We start from the raw sequence: 9,781 nt of genomic DNA, 5'->3' as shown, positions 1-9,781 counted from the left end.
ATCTATTTACATATGTATATATATATATTTATATATATATATATATATGTGGGTGTATATGTATAGTGTCTGTGTGTGTTTGTGTATGCACGTATGTATATGTGTATTTATAAACATATTTATATATCTATATATATAAAGATGAAGAAACCATATCTATATAAGTAGTTTTATGCATATAAATATATATACGTGTATATATATATATATACGTATATATATATATATATGTTTGTATGTATATATGTATGTATATATATATATATCATATATATCATGTGTCATATACGTATTTATCCCCACTGAATATTCCCTGAACTAAATATTTGTATATATAAGTATATATATATATAGATATAAATATTATATATATATATATATGCCTATATATATGGGCGTGTGTATGTGTTATATACTTATTCATGTGTATGTATATGTATCTATTTGTGTGCGTTTGTGTATGTATATATTTATATATATGTGTGTGTGTTAGTGTGTGTGTGTATACATATACATATATATATATATATATATATTTATTTATATATATATATATATATTTATTTATATATATATAATGCACGCCTGTAACTATATCACCAAAGCATGTGTATTGTCCTATGTTCAGTAGTCACCATATGCCCCGCTAATTCATTAGCCTGTATCAATGCGTACAATCTCCCTCATAATACACACCGAATCACTACCCCCACCGGCTCACCCAGGGCTACTTCAAGCGTATTGCGAGTCAAGGGTCCCATCAGCGATGTACAGAGTGTAGTGCGACTGTTAGACGGCGGTGTCAACCAGGTAGTTCTCACCCAGGCCATGAACCTGGATGCCCTCACAGACATCCCGCGTGAGAGGCTGGCCTTGGAGCTCAGTGAGGTAGGTATTTGGTTATTTATAGATACTCTCACTTGCTTCACACGTGGTGTATAGTCCCGGAGGGGCCTGTAGAGTAGATACGTTTTGTATTTTTGACGTTTGTTTGGTTCGGTTTGTAAGTATGGTGTTGAGCAGCCTCGTGAGTATGTGATTGCTCGAATTTTTTTTCTTCTGTCGTTTCACTGTAGAGATTAAAAGTATTTGTTGTTGAGTTGCGGTGGGTATCACAGTTTGTGTGGTAGTTGCAACTGCGGTTAAGGTACCAGTGTTTTGCGGTTTTTTCTCGTGCGCGACTGTTGTCTGTATGTATATATGTATATGTCTCTGCCTGTGTGCCTGTGTATAAGTTGTGTGTCTGTGTGTTTATATATATATATATATATATTGTCGCTGATGGCAGTGCGTGATCCTGTAAATGTAAACAACCATTCAGTTGTCTATTACAATTACACATACTACATTATATACACCTGCGTATATCTACACATACCAATATACTCACGTATATATACTGTACATATTCTTCGAAAACAGTCGGCTATGGATAAAATTAGTGACGACAACCTGGCCAAGTTCGGTACTCTCTTATTTCACGCCCCTATCGCCGGTATGTTATTAGCTGATTAGTTTATCATTGCACCAGCTCTCTTTGTGTGTGGGGGGGGGGTTGCGCCTATATTGCAAACACCGAGTGTGTGTATTCGTTACCTTCTACGTTCGGGTTCTCCCCTTACCCACCCCCCCCCCGGGCGCCAGAATATCAGTGTGGTTTCAAGACATCACATCCTTGCATGCATGTCTGCGTGCAGTCTAGGCCTGATTTGTTCATAGACGATCCCTTGCATAACTACACGCGTACGTACCCCAAAATCCGTACGGTACCCTATACTTCTGTGTGAAGATGTGCCACAGTCACTCAATAACGTCCCTATATTCTGCAGCCGCACTTGATGCGCGTCTGAAGGCGTTGTCGAAGTCGTCTGAGTGCTGCGTGTGTGTGGATGCACCCCACACCCTGACAGCAGACTATATCACGGAGGTATCACTGCATGGCTACCAAGTACAGGTACGGAGAGACCGTTGACACTTACGCACAACTGTACGTATATGTACATGTATATGTGTATGTGTACGTATATGTATATGTGTATGTGTATACTTGTGCTTTGTATTATCGAAGAATGTTGGTGTATATACTGCTACACAATGAGCCGTACACATACAATTAGGTCTTTTCATTGCGGTTCATGCCACTATGCGGTGTATGCATGCATGTGGGTCTCTTTTTGACGCTTTTGAGAGTGGAAGGGCGCACACAACGATGTAGTTCTTACTGAGGTCCTGTTTTTCTGATGCAAAGTGTTTAGTAGTAGTGTAATGTTTAGTTGTAGTCGTAGTGCGTAATGTTTAGTAGTAGTGTGTAATGTTTAGTAGTGGTGTGTAATGTTTAGTAGTAGTGTGTAATGTTTAGAAGTAGTGTGTAATGTCTAGTAGAAGTGTGTACTGTTTAGTAATAACGTGTAATGTTTAGTTGTAGTAGTAGTGTATATTGTTTAGTCGTAGTAGTAGTGTGTAATGTTTAGTAGTAGTGTGGAATGTTTAGTAGTAGTAGTAGTGTGTAATGCTTAGTAGTAGTAGTAGTGTGGAATGTTTAGTAGTAGTGTGTAATGTTTAGTATTGGTGTGTAATGTTTAGTAGTAGTGTGTAATGTTTAGTAGTAGTGTGTAATGTTTAGTAATAACGTGTAATGTTTAGTTGTAGTGTGTATTGTTTAGTAGTAATGTGCCATGCTTAGTAGTAATGTACCATGCTTAGTAGTAATTTGTATTGTTTAGAAGTAATATGTAATTTTTTGTACTAGTGTATGACAGGACGTTCTCACACACATACGTCCCGTTGTGGCGCTCAGAGGTGTCTACAAGTATAAGTACACGCCGGTTGTGTGAGCATGTATGCTTGAACGTCTTCGGCAAGCGTATTATACTCATTGCCAAGTAGTCTTTCCTTCGTGACATGAGCTAGCTTGCTTTCGTTAGACCTTACACCACTTCGCAACAGCGTTTCGCATACATACACACTCATGTGTAAGGCTGTATGGTTGAAGCATAATGCAGCTTACGGTCGTGCACTAATCCTGCATGGCTTCATAATATATATATATTGTCTATGTATGTGTATATGAATATGTATGTATGTATTCATATACATTGACATATACATATACGCGTATATATACATATATATATCTGTTTTTGCTGCACGCTGTCACTGTACGTATTGTCCATTCATATTTCTTCCATAGCTTCATCATATGCGAGGCATATACGTTTGTACGAATTACGCCACTTATTCTGATAGCAGTTGGAGTACCCAGTATCCACAAAATCTTCTAACGTATATTCTAAGCATTTATTGCCCTATATTTACATAGTAGTATCCATAGACTGATGTAAACTTGGTTTATGTACCCGATTGGCTTTCTTCCACATAGGTACCAATCACCCTATTCTCCGCAGAGCTGTCGCTGGGCGCTGCCATTGCGGCGCCGTTGGTGAGTGACCGACAGGATGGCCTATTCGCCACAGTGGTGGTAGACGAGTTCGGCATTGCGCTGGGTCTAGTCTATTCTAGTAAGGAAAGGTAGGGTATGTGTTACCGTGTGTGTGTAGCTGAGTTGTGCACTTCCTATATAGCATTTGGTGTAATAGTTTAAATATAGTTTTCCAAAGGAATATACAGATACGTATATTGTTGCTAGTCGCTCTAGTCTCCCTGAATCACGTGGATATTACGGGTATGCCTAATTCATCCTAACACGCCCTTCTTGTTTGTACAGTATCGCTGAATCCGTCAATACTATGAGAGGTGTGTACCAGTCCCGTAAGCGAGGACTGTGGTACAAGGGCGAGACATCCGGGGCAGTGCAGCACCTGATCTCTATATACGCCGACTGTGACAACGATAGTCTGCGCTTTGTGGTCAAGCAAGCCGGCACAGGCTTCTGTCACCTGGAGACGAGGTATGTACGTCTATGCAATGTCTGCATGTATTTATATATATATATATATATATTCTATGTGTATGTATGTATATATATATATATATATTAATATATGCGACTGAAACCGGTGATGGCCGCCATACCGTTTGCAAACGCTGCGTGATCGACCTCATAGCATCGATTGTTTTGTAGATCGTGGACGTATTCATATTCAGGGTTCCATGGCGCCTGTATAATACATTAGATGTTCATTGGCATCTACACCCGTGTTGCTTTCGGACTAGTCTTCAATCGATGACTGCTCGATAGTCCTTTGGCCTCCCTGTATGTATTGGGTCCCAGGGGTTGTTTGTTGTAAGTGGCAGCTGGTGAACGGCGTACTGAGAATTGCGACACTTTGCAATCAGTTCGGTACTTGCATATACCCAGTACTTAATCCCTTTTTGCTGCACCTGTTTTTGGTTTATACTTTCAGATCGTGTTTTGGCCAACAGTTTGGTCTATCCGAGTTAGAACGGAGTATCAAGTCACGAAAGGAGAATCTGAACACAGACGAGAAGAGTTACACAAACAGGCTGTTTAAGGACAGGGCCTTGCTCCACGCCAAAATAGTTGAAGAGGCTGGGGAACTGTGCGATGCTACAAAGAAAGACGAGGTATGTGTATGCGTATAGATTATGATGGTATATATATATATATATATAATTTCACACGTATGATTGTTTTTGTTCTTCATGTCTATGTGATATTGACGTATGTTTATCTTTGTATATCCATCCGCATATGTATACCTATAAATTTATATATACATATATAAGTGTAGTTATAATGTGTCTAATAAGGGATTATCTTATGCTCATTACCTGTCAACGAAGCACCACAAACTCGTGAATACCATACTCTCTAACCTGCATCGTCATACACCCCATACCCTATATATCTACCGTACTATATACAAGCCTCACGATTACTATATTCATCACCAGCACCATCGTATACTATATATCCTACAACCCTGTCCTTTTACCATAACCCTCATCAACACCATACGTTCTATCCAACATCGGCATATACCCTATACCCTACAAACTGTCATTGCACCATAAACCTTCCGAATACCATACCTTCTATCGTAATCATCACCATGTACATCTACCTAAAAGTACCTCAACGACTAACCACCCCACCTACCCCTCACCACATACCCCCTATCCCACAGATCTGCTGGGAGGCGGCGGACTTGTTCTACTTCGCAATGGTCAAGTGTGCGGCTGAGAACGTTGAGCTGAGAGACGTAGAGGCTCACCTGGCACGCCGTCACCTCAAGCTAACGCGCAGACCCGGTAATGCCAAGGTGCCTCTAACCCCCGTCACCACCGAGCAAGGTATGTCTGCGGTGTATCTCTTGCGCATACGGTTACAGCTTGAGAGTGTACGTACTATGCATTTGTATTTGTATATCTGTTCGTTGGTTCACTCATACCCCCCGTCACCACCGATCAATGTTTGTCTGAGGAGTGTCTTGCGCATACGGTTACATCTTGAGAGTGCACGTTATATGTATCTACATTTGTATATTGTTTATATTTACATATCTGTTCGGTGGTTTACTCATACACGCGTGATCGACCTATTTGTAGCCCCAGCCAAGAAAGAACCCGCCACGAATGCCGCAGATACCACCACAGATGCCAAAGCGGAGATCCAATTGCAACAGCACGTGCTGCAAGGCCTATCAGAAGACGCTGTTGCGGATCTGTGCAAGCGCCCGGCGCAGTCCGAGTCTGAGTTCGTGAAGAAGGCCTGTGCAACCATCATTGACGATGTTCGGTAAGGCTTGTGAGCTTAGCTTTATTATGTACATATATACGTATATATTTATTTATTTACGTATATATGTGTGTGTGGATGTATGCATGTATGTGTGGATATGTTCAGGGATGCGTATAGGAAATACGCATGTTTCTAGCTGTGGGTATGTTCCGAGTGCTGTGTTGGATTCGTAGAGAGTGCTTGTGTAAATCGGATGTTCATTCCGGGGTGTGAGCTATCGAGTGCATTATATATATATATGTGTGTGTGTGTGTATGTAAATAAACAAGGGTCGGTGTAGGTATTGATGTATGTATGCAGTTGCATTGTTCTACCTTCAATCATCTATTGCAAGCCTCATGTGATGTCGTGGGAAGGGTTCATCATTGATACATGTTTGTTTCAGTTTAGTCCCAATTCTCCGCACTGCCCATGGTCTTGTGGTTTGTAAATACATGCTCAGTATATAGTTTCGCGCATCCTGTATTACGTGTACAGGTGTGGCACATTCTTTCCTGCGTTTTGTTGTAGATCCTCATGTGTCCCTGTGGTTGCCAAAGCTACCTACTATATTTTGCCTCTCATTTTTCCTACCTCCCATATTTGCACCGCAACAGCAAGCGTGGTGATACGGCCCTTCTGGAGCTGACCGCCAAGTTTGACAAAGTAACACTCGCTTCGCCTGTCATCGATGTCGCCTCCACTCCCGCGCCAAAACTGGACCCCGAAGTTCGGGATGCGATTGATCTGGCTTTCAACAATATCCAGAAGTTCCACGCCGCCCAGGTTTCGGAGGCACCATTGTCGGTAGAGGTATGTGGATGTGTATTTGTGTACATACAAGGCGTGTCTGCTGGTGTATGGGTATTTGTATGTGTATGTGTATTTCTACGTAGGTGTCGTGGCTTGTATGTGTGTCCCTGTGTGTGCTTGTATGGGTGTCTCTGTCTGTATGTGGATGTGTATGTTTATGCGGACGTATAGGTTTGGTTAGCAATTGGTTTTCTTCAACAGTGTTCGCAGACATCACGTGGTTCAAGTTTGGGAGGTTTCATTGTCGGCAGAGTCACGTGTGTGCGCACTACTGCGCATATAGATGCACCTTCATCTGTAGGCGTGTATGTACCTGTACGCACATATGCATACTATGACCCGCAGGTGTATGTCTGTGGGTATCTTCATCTGTACTGTATTTGCACGTACTGCTGCATGCCGTGACTTGCAAGCGTATGTGTGCCTGTGTATGAGTCCAGGCTGTCCTTCTCCATCATTCTCTTTATCTATGTCTCACTCATCTGTATGTCTTACTCATCTATGTCTCACTCATCTCGAGGATGCCACTGTCGATAGAGGCACAGTGTATCTGCATGTGTACCGGCAAATTGGTGCTTGTATACTCGCATCTGTATTCCGCATAGCGCCTGAATTGCAAACGTAGAGATGTATGTGCGTCCTAGTTCCGCATGCCATTGCTTCGGCCCTCACCAGCATTAATGGGTTTCGTGTGTGTGTGTCGAGATTCCCTTTTATGGCAGTTTTGTGGGTACTTTGGTACACCTCTACGCCATGTGACTGCTCTTGCACGTGCACGCGTTAAAAGATTCGATTGTGCGGCACACGCCCAGTAACAACAAATGCGTTTATACGCGTTCATGTGTTTGTAACAATACCGCACACGCTCGTGCACTTTCTGTATTTCATACCCGTATATCCTTCGGAAGTTGCCCAAAACAACCAATAACGTTATACACACGTTTAACACCCTTCCAAGATATGATCCCACACATACATCTATCTGTTAAATATAATGCATATACCCCAGCACGCCTATGCCCTATACTCTCACAGACCCAAAATACAACAAATATGATCCCACACGTACATCTATCTGTTGAACATAATGCATATACTCACGCACTCAGTACCCCATATTCTCCCACAGACTCAAAAGGGCGTACAATGCTCACGCTACAGCCGCCCTATTCAACGCGTTGGTCTGTACGTCCCTGGAGGCACCGCTGTGCTGCCATCTACAGCACTAATGCTGGTATGTATTTCCACTACAACCTACCTATGTATGTATTTCCACTACAACCTACCTATGTATGTATTTCCACTACAACCTACCTATTTATGTATTTCTACTACAACCTACCTATGTATGTATTTCCACTACAACCTACCTATGTATGTATTTCCACTACAACCTACCTATGTATGTATTTCCACTACAACCTACCTATGTATGAATTTCCACTACAATCTACCTATGTATGTATTTCCACTACAACCTACTGACGCAGAAACTACACCGTCAGTTTGGGTACAGTCCTCCACGACTCTGTGCATTCATCAACAGTCATAAATGATCCCCAAGACATCGGCCCTGCTGCACCATCGTGTCTACTTCAAGGCCATTGCAAGGCATACCTACACATTAGTCTATTCTATTAATAGATCTAGTACATTCGCCCCTGCACCTGTTGCATTGGGTGTGCCTGCTATGGTGGCAGCTCTTCCCGCCGTCGTATGCAATACATTGACTACATTCACATGTATCGTTTAGTCTCTCTCTGTCACAAAGGCCCGTTCTGCTTTGCCGTTGCATCCCCCCCACCGCCTAGTACAGCCGTTGATCGTGCCTGACTCATCAACCAACCGCGTCCCAACTACGGGATATAACATTGCTCCGTATCCACACGTTCTATTAATAGATTACTCCCCCGCTTGCAAACGTCACAGGGTGTGCCTGCTATGGTGGCCGGGTGCTCCACCATTGTCTTTGCCACCCCACCCACGATGGACGGCGGAGTGCCCCATGAGATCCTGTACATTGCGCAAAAGGTATCGTATAGACCCCTCGGTTAAAACCTGTCGTTCACAAGGGCGTGTGCTTCTTATAGCGCTATAGTTGTGTCCGACTGTCTGGCGTGTTTATCTATGCCAGCCCAACTGCGTGTTCGTTTCATGTGATGTCCATCCGGGAGGTGGGGTGATCTGTGGTGTGTTGAGGCTTTGACCGGAAATGAGTGGCACATGGTTGCTATGAGCTCTCATTCAGTCCGACGCTGTCACCGTGTACTCTTGAGTTGAAGGACAGTTGCAAGTGTTTTGTGCCACTTGTAAAGAGTGTCGGCAACTGTGTTGTTCATTCTTCTCGTGTCGTATGGGCTTGTATCTTCCTCGATTCCTTGTTCACTTTCCTAATCACCGCAGCAGGATTTCTTCTAGTATCGAGTGTGTACTTCCCGAATTCGGCATTTTTTTAATATTTTTTCTCTGCATAGTAGCCGTCTATCCCTAATTGTATCCTCCCTTCCGTTTACTTGCTGCACTTTCCTAGGTTGGAGCACAGAAGATCCTGTTGGCGGGTGGGGCCCAGGCCGTTGCGGCTATGTCATACGGCACCGCCTCAGTCCCAAAAGTGGACAAAATTTGCGGCCCAGGCAATCAGTTTGTAACTGCTGCCAAAATGTTTGTCCAGGTTAGTTATGTGTGGTGTGTGTGTGTGTGTGATTTGGGCTGAGAATGACCTATAGAGGTGTGCGGCCTAGTTAACCAGTTTGTAGCTGCGTCCAGGGTGTTTGTGTGGGTCAATATGTGAATCTGTAAGTGCATGCACCTCTCTGTTTCTGTACCGATGGGAAGAGTGCCAAAAATTGCAATATATAGAACAGTTAGTAACTGTTGAAGATGTCGGTTCAGGTCAGTATGTGTGACTATTTGTACGTACGTATATGTGTGTGTTTCATTATCAACGAGGATGGCCCGGATCAGCGGGCAGACAATCAGTTTGTATCTGCTTCAGAGTAAAGTCGCCTCTACAAATCAGGTGTATCCCAGTACAAATGCATGCCTGTGTGAGTATCCCAGTACAAATGCATGCCTGTGTGAGTATCCCAGTACAAATGCATGCCTGTGTGAGTATCCCAGTACACATGCATGCCTGTGTGAGTATCCCAGTACACATGCATGCCTGTGTGATATCCCAGTACAATGCATGCCTGTGTGAGTATCCCAGTACTACATGCATGCCTGTGTGAGTACTCCCAGTACACATCGCTAGTTCGTCCGTTAGTT

At 43.0% G+C, this 9,781-nt stretch overlaps 1 protein-coding gene across 1 annotated transcript in view; it reads left to right on the top strand.

The window, feature by feature from the left end:
• SARC_00730 (hypothetical protein) overlaps positions 1 to 9,781 on the top strand; it is a 13,088-nt gene that overhangs the window by 717 nt on the left and 2,590 nt on the right. Inside the window, exons 2-13 of the mRNA XM_014305576.1 lie at positions 726 to 888; positions 1,423 to 1,495; positions 1,830 to 1,954; positions 3,380 to 3,528; positions 3,725 to 3,907; positions 4,365 to 4,545; positions 5,109 to 5,274; positions 5,530 to 5,719; positions 6,319 to 6,514; positions 7,644 to 7,748; positions 8,444 to 8,545; positions 9,045 to 9,185. Coding sequence (XP_014161051.1) covers positions 726 to 888; positions 1,423 to 1,495; positions 1,830 to 1,954; positions 3,380 to 3,528; positions 3,725 to 3,907; positions 4,365 to 4,545; positions 5,109 to 5,274; positions 5,530 to 5,719; positions 6,319 to 6,514; positions 7,644 to 7,748; positions 8,444 to 8,545; positions 9,045 to 9,185 — 1,774 coding nt within the window. The remainder of the gene's footprint in view (positions 1 to 725; positions 889 to 1,422; positions 1,496 to 1,829; positions 1,955 to 3,379; positions 3,529 to 3,724; positions 3,908 to 4,364; positions 4,546 to 5,108; positions 5,275 to 5,529; positions 5,720 to 6,318; positions 6,515 to 7,643; positions 7,749 to 8,443; positions 8,546 to 9,044; positions 9,186 to 9,781) is intronic.

This window comes from Sphaeroforma arctica (genome assembly GCF_001186125.1).
Source record: "Sphaeroforma arctica JP610 unplaced genomic scaffold supercont1.25, whole genome shotgun sequence".
Taxonomy (NCBI): domain Eukaryota; class Ichthyosporea; order Ichthyophonida; genus Sphaeroforma; species Sphaeroforma arctica.
The sequence above is the reverse complement of the archived record's forward strand: the minus strand, read 5'-3'. Positions and strand labels throughout refer to the sequence as shown.